At 44.9% G+C, this 14,091-nt stretch overlaps 1 protein-coding gene across 1 annotated transcript in view; it reads right to left on the reverse strand.

The window, feature by feature from the left end:
• Positions 1 to 14,091, reverse strand: part of LOC137431436 (periplakin-like) — a 116,473-nt gene that overhangs the window by 18,936 nt on the left and 83,446 nt on the right. The window contains exons 15-16 of the mRNA XM_068122758.2: positions 9,098 to 9,276; positions 3,159 to 3,297 (exon numbers count right to left, since the gene is read on the reverse strand). Coding sequence (XP_067978859.2) covers positions 3,159 to 3,297; positions 9,098 to 9,276 — 318 coding nt within the window. The remainder of the gene's footprint in view (positions 1 to 3,158; positions 3,298 to 9,097; positions 9,277 to 14,091) is intronic.

Below are 14,091 nucleotides of genomic sequence, written 5' to 3' on the forward strand. Positions count from 1 at the left end.
TTCACAGAGGACCATGGAATCTTTAACATTCACCAATGATCAGTGCTGGCAGCCGGATTAAGGTCCTTCCGATGGACAGTTTAAGATATGCAGTCAGATCATGAAGCCTGGCCCTGTATGCAAGGCACCATGTTGAGAGTTTATAGCTGGGTCCAGATTTGAACACACGCTAGACAGCTCAGAGGTGAGTGCACATCTTCAGGTTATCCATATCATATCTTGTACCAAAGGTGGTGTAATGTATGTGCAGTTTCGTGTGCCCTACATAAAAGGTGCAAAAACGAATCCCCTTAACTACAGTCCCATCTGCTTACTTCCAATCAGCAGCAAGGTCATGGAATCCATAATCGCAGTTCATATGAAATCCTTCCTTTTCTCCAACAATCTCATCCCAGATCACCAATTTGATCTCAGACAAGGTCACTCCACTTTGGACATGCTGCTTCAACACATCCAACAATGGATGGAAGCGCTCAATGTTAGATATCAGATCAGGGTTATCTCTCCAGACATATGTCATGCTTTCGATGCAGTCTGGCATCCTGCCTTGCTCTGCAAACTCTCTGCCTATGGCATCCAAGTCTAACTCCACACATGGCGTACTGCCTTCCTCCACCCTCGAAGCTAACGTGTGACTCTCAATGGAAACCTTACATCTCCTCTCACTGTCGGAGTGCCCAAGGCAGTGTTATAAGCCCAGTCCTATTCCTGATCTTCATAAACAATCTCTCTGACTCTAAAATCCCCTTTATCTATTTGCTGATGACTCGACCTTGTGCCGTGATATCCCTCATCCTTCAGACAGGCCGGCAGGCTGCAGCCTCTTCCTTCTCTTCAGACCATGACACAATCATAGATGGTCAAACACTTGGAATATGTCTTTCAATCCTGGGAAATCTCTTCCGCACAATCTCTCTCCAAAGCCATCGTCTGGAAAAACACCCCCCCCCCCCCCCAAAGCCTCCAGCACCCCAATCTACTTTCTTAACAAACCTCTGGAGGCAGCTGTCATTGAAACCACTGGGTCTCACCATCAGCCAAGATCATTTTTGGGCAAGTCATATTTCAAATTTGGCCTCCAAAGCCAGCCGCTCCATCGTACAAAGTCCTTCCTTGACACTCCGATCCACCTAAAAGCCCCTCATCTGCAGCTTGGAGTACTGCTTTCCCCTCTGGGCTGGATTCCTGCCTCACATTTTGCTCAACTTGGAAACCAAGGCCTTCAAGATTATTGGAATCTCCCACGATAAAGTTGAGTCCATGAGCCGATCACTTCACCATCACAGACAGGTCCGAGGTCTCTCTGTCTTCTATTGCCTCACTTCTGGTCTTGAACCCTCTGCTCCTTCCATACTTTACCCCCTCCCCCAGGTTTCTGCAGGGCACACACAGTTCACCATCAACCCTCTTCTGGTGAAACGACCTAAGTCCAGGATCACTGTTCACATCCACTCAGTTTTTTTTTCCTTGTTTTCTCCTGTTTTTTCATCCCGCCTGTGGAACCAACTTCCACCTTCTCTTCAATCTCACTCTTCCCTCTCGGTCTACAAGACAGCTGTTCACCAGCATCTCAGATCATCCCAATCCGAAATCCATGATCTTTCCGACCCTCGTTAACTCTTACCCCCCCCCCCCCCTCCACCCCCACCCCAATTTCCAATTTCCCCTTGTTGGAGTTTCCTTCTGTTTCCATCTTGTCCACCCAATGTATCCTCTCTTGTCCTCCATTCTACCCCACACCATTTGTTTGTCAAAGTCTCCCTCAATCTAGGCCTTAAACTCTACTGTTGGTGTTTCCCCCTTCTATCTACTGTTCCTTTTGCATCTTGTTATGTCATGATCTGTTTAGTGTGCTAGTTCTTCCACGAGCATCGAATATGTATATCAAAAAACCTTGATTGAAATACATTTTGAATGGAATACCAATACCAACATTGCATTAAAATTTCTATACATGTATGCCAACATTGTGGAGGAAAAATATCGACTTTGTATTCTTTGTTAATAAGATTTCATTGCATTGGTCGATTTGAAAGGATGTTTACAATGAATAAAGTTATTGAATAGAACGGCACTCGCTAGAGTGCATACCTCTGCCAGGTTGAACAGTTTACGTTTTGCATCCCATTGATCGTCCAGATCTGAACCAAAATCTAATCGGCTTGTTCTCGTCACCAAACCAATTCATCCACCTTGTTTTGTCACGTCATCCACAACTTTTTGAAATATCATGCTATATATATATCGTTTTGGCCCCTTCACTCAATGGTGAAGAATCACTTTAAAATAATATTAAAACTCTCATATCCAGATTTGTGTTTGGATGTTCACCAAAATCGAATCAATTCGTTATCGTCACACACACAGCCTGTCCACAAAGTTGCGTCCGAATCCATCCATAACTTTTTGAGATATTGTGCTATATATTGGTTTGAGCCCTGACACTCAACAGTAAAGATTCACTTGAAAAATTCTCTGATTTGGATCCGGATTCGAATCTTCACCAAAATTGAATCAAACCTTCCTTGTCACATATGCAACCTGTCCACCAAGTTTCGTCACATTCATCCACAACTTTTTGGGATATCGTGGTATAAATAGTTTTTTTCCCGATCTCTCAATGGTGGAGCTTCACTTCAAAAACCTCAAATCCAGATCCGGATCTTCACGAAAATCTAACCATTTTGTCCTCGTCACCTCCACAACCTCACCACCAAATTTCGTCCAAATCGATCCACACTTTTTTGAGATATACTGTTCATAAACGGACAGACAGACAGGGTTAAAAAACACAACCTCCATCCACCTTCGATGGCGGAGGTAATAACCGTTTAATACAATATTCAGCATTGTGTCTGTTCAGACAATGGAAGGATAAAGAATAAATAATAATGAACAAAATAAAGACTTTCTGATTTCTTTTTCATAGTTATCACAAATCATCATTTAAAAATTCAATATGCTTCCATATTTCGTTTTCCTTGAGCAAAAGGATTTTTTTTTGTAAAAATTAATGACTCCATAGACATATCAATGAAGAAAGAGAGAAACTAAAAGCAGAAGTGATACAAGAGAAGAAAATGAAAAAAGAAGCAATCGAAGGATAAGTCCTGGCCCATTTGTGGAAATAATGGAAGATGGTGAAATGTGTCTGTTACCTGAAATTCTTTTCTACGTTCAAAGGTTGATTTAGAACTGACTGGCACGGTGTGCTCCTCCAGAAGGCTAGTTTCAATTGGTAACAGATCATCAGCCACTTCCTTCAGTTTTCCTTCCAGGGAGTGGCTTGCTTTAAGCCTGTGGGGAGAAGGTTAAAATAAAAACTACAAGATGGTGGAAGTGGGGTGGTTAACAAAGGTTTGGAATGAGAGCATTTTATTGTGATGCAATTGCAATTATCACTGTGTGAATTTAGTTATTGCTGTATGGATATGAACATCATGGAAATAAGACTCATGCTTGACCTGACGATAGTGATAATGTTATGTACAGGTAATTAAATAATTAATACCAAACACATTCGTTATCCAAACCATTTTCACAAGGTCCCCAACAATTTCTCTACAATCATTAACAGCTATTTTTTTTTAACCTTTCTTGTTTTGCAAATAAACAGAAAAAAATGTGGAACTTTCTCCTGGTTTGCCTGCTGAACCGGCTTAGTTGACAGAGTCAAGTTCTGTCACGCCGATTCCGAGTCAAAGGACGAGTCCTGACACGAAGTTTGAGCCTGCGTCCAACTAACTTTCTAAAGTACTGCACTTGCATTCAGAACTTATATTCCAAGTTCAACTCCTTAAGATAATGGAATATATGATTAAGGATTTAGTTTTGCTGACAGAAGGAGAGTTGCTCTTCTCATGCATTAGCTTTACAAAGGAAGCATAATCAAAATTGTGTCCGTACATTACCCAGCCATTTTTTTTTTTTTTTTTTTCTATACAAGATCGAGGCTCGTGAAAGAGCGAACATTAATCACACAGAAAGACAAACAGACACATAAAACAAATAACATCGGGAGCGGTAGACAAGATGGGGAGAGAGGGGGAAGGACACAAACACAACATTTGAGAGCAGGGACCGAGAGACATGGAGACATCGAGAGATCTGTGGGAGGGAGAGGGCTTTGGGGGGGAGGCATGTGAAGGGGGGGGGGGTGGGAGAGGTATAAACATATGGACACTGCCAGGACTTCTAGGAAAGAAGTTGGAATTTCAAACAAGGTGGATCTGGGGTGAATTAGCGGGGGTAGAAAAGATCAAGGTTTTGGATGGGGGAAGATAAGAGATGGTGGTGAACAGCTGTTTTGAAGACCTGGAGGGAGGAGTGGGATTGAAGGGAGTGAGGGAGTTTGTTCCAGAGGCGGGAGAAAAGAGGAATGAAAGAGTGAAGGTGAGCAGAGAGCCGAGATTTCGGCAGTTTAACCATCAGAGGGTTGCTGGCAGATCTTGTGCGACCTGTAGGAATATTTGGGGGACAGAGCACAGAGAGAGCTGGGGTAGCAAGGCCGGAGAGGAGTCGGTAGAAGACAGAAAGACCACCTACCTGCCTGCGGTGAGTGAGTGAAAGGCCCTCAGAGATAGCTTCATCGCGGGAGATTCCAATGATTTTGAAAGCTTTGGATTCAACAGCGTGAAGTCGAGCCAGGTGTGAGGCAGGGGCACAAGCCCATAGGGGAGAACAGTATTCCATTGAGCTGCGGATGAAAGCCTTGTATGTGGTGAGGAGCTCAGGTGTGCCGAGGTAGGACTTCGCACGACGGAGGATGCCCAGTCGGCGACTGGCTTTGGAGGCCAGCTTGGAAATGTGGTTTTCCCAAGAAAGATCATGGCAGATAGTGAGACCCAAAAGCTTGAGCGACAGAACTTCTTGGAGAGGATTGTTGAGAAAGTAGATGGGAGGGTTGTCCAGTCGATCTTTTCGGAGAGACATAGTAAGAGAGTGAGATTTGTCAGGATTGAAAGACATGTTCCACTTGTTTGACCAGTCTGTGATTTTGTCCAGGTCTTCAGAGAGTGAGGAGGCTGCAGCCTGCCGATCTGAGGGAAGAGGAATGGAGCGGCAGAGAGTGGAGTCATCAGCAAAGAGATAGAGAAGATTTTCCAGAGTCGGAGAGATCATTGATAAAGATCAGAAAAAGCACAGGGCCCAGCACACTGCCTTGGGGAACTCCAGCCTGAACAGGAAGGGGAGATGAAAGAAATCCATTCAGGGCCACACGTTGACTACGACCAGAGAGGAAGTCCGCAAGCCATGCATGGAGATTTCCATGGATACCATAGGAGGAGAGTTTGGTGAGCAGAGCTGGGTGCCAGACCATATCGAAGGCACGTGATATGTCAAGGGAGACAGCTCTGATTTCCTGTTTGGCATTGAGGACCTCCATCCATTGTTGAGACAGCAGAAGCAGCATGTCCAGAGTAGAGTGACCTGGTCTGAAACCAAATTGATGACCAGAGATCAAGCCATTGGAGAAGAGGAAAGATTTCATATCCGAAGCAATGATGGATTCCATGACTTTGCTGATAATTGGGAGCAGGCTGATTGGTCTGCAGTTGCAAGGATCTGTTTTTGCACCTTTTTTGTGTAAAGCGGTAATGTTAGCTGATTTCCAGGATGCTGGCAGATGACCTTGAGCAAAAGATAGGGTGAAAAGAACAGAGAGAGGGTGAGATAGAGCGGCAGAGCAGGATTTTAGGACCCGTGGGCTGATGCCGCCTGGTCCAGTTGCAGAATCAGAGTCGAGGTTTGACAAAAACTCCTCCACCTTGTCAGGAGAGAAGGACACAGAGTCCAGGAGCAGTTGGGTTCGACTGGGAAAGGTGGGAACAGAGAGAGATGGGTTTGGGACTAAGGATTTTGAGGCAAACACAGAGTTGAGGCATTCGGCTTTGTCACGTGCGATGTCAACTGTGTGGCCATTTGAGGTAAGGGAGGGGATGGAGGGGGAACAAACACCAGAAACGGATTTGACCAGACACCACCAGGATTTGGAGGAAGGAGACAGGTTTGAGAGTTCATTCTTGAGTGAGGAGAGATAGTGCTTCTTGGCACTCCCGAGGGTAGACACACACTTGTTCCGAGCTTGGTGGAAGGAACTGAGATTGCCTTCAGTTGGATTAGCCTTCCAAGAGGCAAAGGCAAGTTGTTTCAGTGCAACTGCCTCACCACAAGATTCAGTGTACCATGGACGGGAGGAAGGGTAAGACAACTGAAGGCGAGATGGGATAAATCTGTGCATGAGAGAGATCAGTTTGCTTTGGAAGAATTCCCAGGAAGAATTGATGTCAGAGGCAGTGGAGATGGGAGACCAATCCAGACGATTGATGGCTGCTTGAAGACCGTCCCAGTCGGCCTGAGTGAAATGCCAGACTTGTCGACGCTGAGGAGGCTCTCTGAGAATGGCCAGAGAGATGTCCACTTTGACAAGCACATGATCAGAAGAACCGATTCGAGCAGAAGAAGAGCAGCAGACATTAGCAGGGAAGTTTGTCATAACCAAGTCTAGAACAGAAGATACTCCATTGGCTGAGATCCGGGTCGGGAAATTGACAGATTGTGTCAATCCCAGTGAGTCACAGAAGTCCTTTGCTGAGGTGCCATGACTGGTGAGAGAGGAACCCACACCCAACCAGGTGGCATGATGACAGTTGAAGTCACCACATATGAGGAAGAGAGAGTTGGGATGAGTGGATAGAAGTTGGTCCATGTTGTCAGACATTGAAATGTAGATGGAGTCATCACTGTTTGGGGGACGGTACAGAACACATATGAACAAAAGGTGGGAGCGGAGAGGAAGCCGTAGCCAGAGGTACTCCTGGGGGTGAGGAGGAAAGAGGGCAGTGCAAGGAGAGTGAGGAAGAGTTTTTGATAAAGATAGCCACCCCACCACCAGGCTGAGGCTCAGGTCTATCATACCGGAGGAGGGAGTAACCAGGAAGAGATATTAAGGAATCAGAGACATCTTGAAGGAGGAAAGTCTCTGTTAAGCAGATCAAGTCTGGATTGTCAGAAGCAACCTGTATGGAGAGATCAGTCAGGTTTGAGCGAAGGCCCCGGATGTTTGAGGTCCATACCGTTAATGAAGAGAGAGGGGGAGCATTGGGTACAGGACAGGGGAGGGGAGGAGTAGGGTAAGATGAAGGATGAGAGGGGGAGGTAGGGAGAGCAGTTGATAGTGTGTCAGATATTGCAGAAGAGTTCCAAGAAAGGGAAGGATGAGGAGGATGAAAGGTTTGATGGTGAAGGGATGAGGCACAGTGAGGGGTTGTTTGAGGGGGGGCAGAAGAAAGTAGAAGGTTTGGGGGGGTGGAGGTATGAGATAGAAGGGAGACGAAGTGGGGAGGAGGCAGCTTGGAGGAGGAGGGGGGAGGAGGGAAAATTGGAGAGGAATGGTATGGGGGGAGAATTGAATGGGAGGGGTTGGGGGGGAGTTTTGAAGGGGAGGAGTGAGGGGGGAGTTTAGGAGGGGAGGCGCAAGGGGGGAGTTTTGGAGGGAAGGGGCAAGGGGGAAGTTTAGAAGTGGAGGGGCAAGGGGGGAGTTTAGGAGTGTAGGGGCAAGGGGGGGGATTTGGAGGGGAGGGGCAAGGGGGGAGTTTAGGAGGGGAAGGGCAAGGGGGGAGTTCAGGAGTGGAGGGGCAAGGGGGGGTTTGGAGGGGAGGGGCAAGTGGGGAGTTTAGGAGGGGAAGGGCAAGGGGGGAGTTTAGGATTGTAGGTGCAAGGGGGGGGATTTGGATGGGAGGGGCAAGAGGGGAGTTTAGAAAGTGGATGATTAATGAAAGACGAACATTGATAACAAATTGGGTTTGTTGTGATTTTCAAGTTAGCAATCCGAATCAGAACGATGGAGGAGGGATGGAATGAATGTGAATTTAGACCATGTAGTGAGGGAGACGTATAAGATATTTAATTTCTTTTTTTTGAAGTGGAATGAGTTGGAGAGGAAATTGAGAAAAGCCTTTTAAATAGGAAGAAAAACAGCGTGTTGTAATATACCACTGAATAAAACACAGAAGGGGAAAGGCTAAACATTTTTAAATAATATTTAAACAGAACTGTGAACAATCTTATATGCACAAAATACCAACGGGGGGAGAGCCGAGAGGGACCACCACGAGTCACGTGAACAGGGCAAACGGTGGATGGCAAGGAGATAATGGGGGCGGGGCAAACAGCACACCTGGACAGAAAATACAGGATGAGACAACAGTACACGTGGAGAAAGGAAAATAAACAAAATTATTATTTATTTTTTTTGGGGGGGGGGGGGGGGTGGGGATTTTGAACGTTAGACAGAGTATTATGTTCAGGGTAGAAGGGAAAAAACTAAGAGCCAAGCAAAACACGCTTAAGTTAACAAAACACCGACGGGGGTACAACTACAAGGCCACACACGAGGAGCAGAACACCATTAATTAATTACGAGTTGCAGGAAATTCAAACCAAAACTAACTATAATCAAACAATATCACATGGACGATAAAATAACGAGTTGAAATTTGACAATCTATCTGGGGAAATGGGGGAGAAACACGTGGTAGAAGAACGAACAAACGAATAAACGAATGAGCACAGAGAAGGTAATGTCTATTTTTTTGGTTTTTTTGAGTTGAGATTTACATAAGGAAGTAGGCTATGGGGTGAAAAGACTGGGAAAACAGAGAACGAAAGTTATTGGATCATAAACGCCAGACCGCTGAGAGAAAAACAAAGCCTCAAGGTTGTACAGTGTACACTGTACAAGGCCTCAAGACACGACACGAATTAACACGATTTTCAAGACAGGTATGAAAGATTTGCACCGAAAATCTTCGTCGGGACAATATACGTACATACACCATAAAATAAATACAGTTATAACGAAAATACAAATGGGAACAATTACTTAACTTCGATTTCGATGGAGAGCGTGTAGAGCTGCGAATAAACGAACCCTCGCCAGCAAGACCGGAAACGGAAGTGATTGACTATCAAAAGTGCAATTGACTATCCCAAAGTACTGCTTTTAACGTCCGGCAAAACAAATTTAATTGAAAATGTGATTACAGCATTCTACCAATCTAGCTTAAACTTAGACTTTTTCATCAAGAAGATATACTTTTTCCCGTAGTCATCCCTCATTCGTTCCACGGTGTCCAACTTAGAGGTGGTTTCTTCAAGAAGATCAATTAATTTGGATTTGCTAGGAAATTCATTTCCAATGTCTATGAAAGATTTTGCCTCGTCTTTTGCTTGTACAAATCTCTCGTTCACATCTTGCACAGCCTCTTCACTTATCTGCAGGTAAAAACATGCCAGACAAACAAATATGAATAAACAAGGAAAACTCCACTGTTTAACCTGTGAATAAAAACTTCATCACCTGAAATGGTACATGGTTTGTAAATGAAAGGGAAATTAAACTCAAATCTTGTAAACTGAGAACTATTACTCCATGTCATCATAATTTAATTTTTCCCTTTGCATACGTGTATGAAAAATGCACCATTAAGGAGCAAATGTGTGTGAAATTTTCCTCCAATTTCTGTCGGCTCAAACATGCAAATGTCAAACCCAAGGCAAACATGGCAAGCCGATCCCACTGGTACATATACAGACTTGGCATTTAATATGGATTTTTTTTTTCTTGACTTGGGTTTACTTTCTTAACTCAGTATATCAATCTGGTGAGTTTCTTTTACACTTTGGTGATTTATTTGTTAAAAGAACCATGTCACTGATTGTCTGTTGCAGCAAGAAGTCAACAACAGGATTATATCACAGGTGGTGTGGCAAAATGTACGGACAGGTGCATTTGATGATTGGCTTCACAGTCGGGTATACAAGGGTTGTTGCGTTCTGTATTAGTGGAAAACAACTCCTGCACGTCTCCAAAAGTTATTGCTGCTTCCTCTGGAGATGGTCCGTCAACTCGACAATGCTGTTTGTCATGGAGTGGTGGCTTTAGGAAATTACGGCATGAAACAGCATGCTATTGCTCTGCAGTATGGCATCACTCAAGGTCAGGTGTCAAAGATCCTGAAACGAAATGCTCAGAGGGGTGTCACTACTCCAATACCGAGGCCAGGACATCCCCGCAGAACCACAAGGAGGGATGATCGCCAGCTGCACCGGTTAGTCCGCAATGGCCGTACCAAGTCAGCTAATCGGCTTAGGGCTGAGTGGCAGCAACTGACAAATGTGCCTGTATCCAGAAGGCTAGTCAATCAACGACTGGTTCAAGCAGGCTATCGTGCCAGGCGTCCCCTGAGAAAACCACGCCTGACCAGACAACACCGCCAGCGCCGATTGCAGTGGGCCAGAGAGCACCGTCAATGGCAGTCAGGACACTGGAATCACGTGATCTTCAGTGACGAGTCTAGATTTCTGGTCTATCGTCAAGATGGCCGTGTCCGAGTGCGCAGACAAGTGCATGAAGCCTACAACGAAGATTGTATAGTGCCAAGAGTCCAAGCTGGAGGTGGTCGGGTGACCGTTTGGGCTGCTTTTCATGCAGGGGGCAAAACTGACCTGGTTGTTCTGAATGGAAACCTGAACCAGTTCAGGTGCAGGGTCATTCTGGAAGAAACATTGCTTCCATTTGCTCATGCAGCCTTTCGAGGAAACTTTGTCTACCGAGATGACAATGCACGGCCTGATCATGCTCGCATGATCCAGCACTTTCTTGAAGACCGTGGTGAAGAGCATATGGAGTGGCCTGCCATGTCCCCGGATATGAATCCGATAGAGAACTTATGGGCAGAATTAACGCGTCAAATCGACCACTTGGACCAGCAGCCGACCTCTGTGCGTGAATTGCAGCAGGCTATTGTCACTGCATGGCAAGCGATTACTGTCCAAACCTTGGCAAATCTCGTGAACAGCATACCTCAACGTGTACGTGCTCTCCTGAATGCTCGTGGGGGTTACGCGAAGTACTGAACTGTAATTTTACTGTCCATAATCCCAGGCGTAATTTAGCCTTTGTTTTTGTTAAAAAAAATTTGGCTAATGTGCAAAATAAAGAGATACTTCTGGAAAACGTACAGAAGTTTAACACAGTACTGTCCATGAATTGAGTTCGATATCAGTTTACATCACTTTCAAGGATCAATTTATTTGTTTCGAAATGTCAAATGTGGTTTTTGTTTCTTTTAAAGGTCACATTAACAAAATCTAGAATAATTTCAACATAATTCCAATGAACTTTTGGTTCTAAGGCATCTTGAAAAGTAAGTTCACCCCCACAAAAAAAAATTCCATATTAAATGCCAAGTCTGTATATATATATATATATATATATATATATATATATATATATATATATATATATATATATATATATATATATATATATATATATATATATATATATATATATGTATATATATATATATATATATATATATATATATATAGATAGATAGATAGATAGATAGATAGATAGATTATATATATATATATATATATATATACACACACACACACACACACAAGAAGAGCTAGCATGGAATCACCCTCCCCTCTCTCCTCCATCCCCCATCCCCCACTCTTTCTAGCTCCCCCATTCCCTCCCCTACTCTCTCTCCCCCACTCCCCTCTCTCTCGCCCAGTCCCCTCCTTATCCCTCAACCCCCTCTGCCCCCGTCTTCCCCACTCATATTCACGTGCATTCAAACTGAATACGGAACCATGCCAACGTTTTTTTTCAACCAAGTAAATCGATGATTACCTTTCCACCGGTAGATAATCGGGTGAAGATGCAGAACATTTTTGGGAGCAAAATACATTGCCAGTGAAAGAAGATGTCGTAATGTGCGGACATGCTTAGAAACACTAAGTTGGGACCCGTATCAATAACAGTCGCTACATGGAAGGCGATCTTACGCACTTGTGGCACAACATTACTAATAAGCAAGAAATATGAATTTAGAGATGCATAATAAAAGAATACTGGATTTTTAATTTTTTAAATATCATCAAGGCTCGTGGAAGAGCAAGAACACAGAACAGACAATGACGTTCAGGAGAGCAACAAAAGTTGACACAAAATGTAAAATCTCAACAAATACAAAGGATTATACACACAAAGTTATGGATTATATCTAATGAATTATTTGCAATAATGGAATGAGAAACGGGAACAGGTGGAAATGAGATTCTAAACATGAACGGGTGAAAAAGTTAGGTGGGATTTCTTCCTTCCGTTTAAGTGCTGCTTCATCAGGATGAAGATTAGCACGGGCGGTGTATAGGCACAGAACGCTGGCTTGTAGTTCGCAGGCGCGCTCGGCGGTTGCCGAGAAGGCGCGAGCTGTGCTCGGCCTCGATACGCGTGAAAAAAGGCCGCCGTGGGGTTGAGTCGACCGAGGGGCTGGTCAAGGCCTCGGGGGAGGCTGCCGAGGTACCTCGCGGGCCTCCCGAGGATGTAGAGTAGGAGTCGTAGTTGCGCGAGTGGCGAGCAGCGGTAGCAGTTGTAGTTGCAGCAGTAGGAGTTGCGGGAGCGGCAAGCAGCAGTGCGCGCGAAGGTAACGAGGCTCCAGCGCACGCGAAGGTAACGAGGCTCCAGCGCGCATGAAGGTAACGAGGCTCTAGTGCGCGCGAAGGTAACGAGGCTCCAGTGCACGCGAAGGTAACGCGGCTCCAGTGCGCACGAAGGTAATGAGGCTCCAGTGCGCGAAGGTTACGAGCAGCAGTGCTCGGCCTGTGTGCGCGAAGGTTACGAGCAGCAGTGCTCGGCCTGTGTGCGCGGAGGTTACGAGCAGCAGTGCTCGGCCTGTGTGCGCGGAGGTTACGAGCAGCAGTGCTCGGCCTGTGTGCGCGAAGGTTACGAGCAGCAGTACTCGGCCTGTGTGTGCGGAGGGTACGAGCAGCAGTGCGCGCGAAGGCGACGAAGTAGCCATGCCGCCAACGCCTCGTAACGGCGTTCCTTCAGAGGGTCCCGGAGCAGGCTCGCCCCTCTAGTCGTAGAGGAGGAACCGAGTGCGGTGCGCGAACCACATGGCCGCTCGTCGTTGCTAAAACTCCAGCAGTTCGAGTTTAGGTCTTGAGGAAGAAATTGCGGTCGAAATACTGCCGTGTTCATTTGCAGCCCCCGAATACGTTCGGGGGCGGCCGAGGTCACCAATTTAGGAGTTGCCAAAGGCGAGAAGAAGAGGCCATTTCGTTGGGTACAAAGCTTGTTTATTGTACAGAAATCTCCAGCAACTGCTAGCGAACGGAAGTCGTAACGGCTTATATAAAACCAAAAACCCTCTTTGGAGGGCGTGGCTCCAACAGCCGCGCGTGCGTCACGACCACACAACCAAAAGTCCCACAGGCCCGTGCACGTGGATTATTACCAAATAAGGACATGCAACTAAGGTAAAGGTAACCGCCACATGCGAATAAGGTAACCGCTACAATATCAGGTTTAAAAAAAATAATTCTGAATTGCTTTCCAATTCCAATCTAGATTTCGACATAATTATTTAGGCCAAAAGTTCCGACTGTAAACATATTAAATCAGATTTTGAATATCACCTTTTAATAAGCCTATATGATAATCTTGCCAGGAGCTAATCACAGTGCACCTAGCCTCATACAAGTAAGTACACCCCATGTAAAGTTTTGACTTTTTCAACATATTTCAACATACAGCTATTTGATCTTCATTTCAACAATATTGATAGATAAAAGTGATATAATATAACAAATATCATGAAACATTTACATTTTGTAGTCCATTGTGTAATTTAAATAAACATAAATGCAAATTTCGCATGTGGATAAAGTAAGTACACCCCAACATTTATCACTACTTCAAATAAATAAAATTAGAATCAGGTGCACTAGCTCAGGTGCAAATGATTAGAACATCGTTGGAGAGGATCTTGGAGGAACCTGTCTTATTTAAACCTCCGACATTTCGTTTGGTTTGCTCTTTGTTGTTGAATTGTGCGGCGTCACCATGCCTAGATCAAAAGAGCTCTCTGAGGCCTTCAGAAAGAAGGTTATAGATACCTACGAGTCTGGGAAGGGATTTTAAAAGATCTCCAAACAATTTGAAATCAAGCCAAACAGTTCAATCTTGGTTCCATCAGACCACAGAATCATGTTTCTCACAGTCTGAGA

The sequence above is a fragment of the Myxine glutinosa genome, chromosome 1 (genome assembly GCF_964187855.1).
Source record: "Myxine glutinosa chromosome 1, kmMyxGlut1.1, whole genome shotgun sequence".
Classification (NCBI taxonomy): Eukaryota; Metazoa; Chordata; class Myxini; order Myxiniformes; family Myxinidae; genus Myxine; species Myxine glutinosa.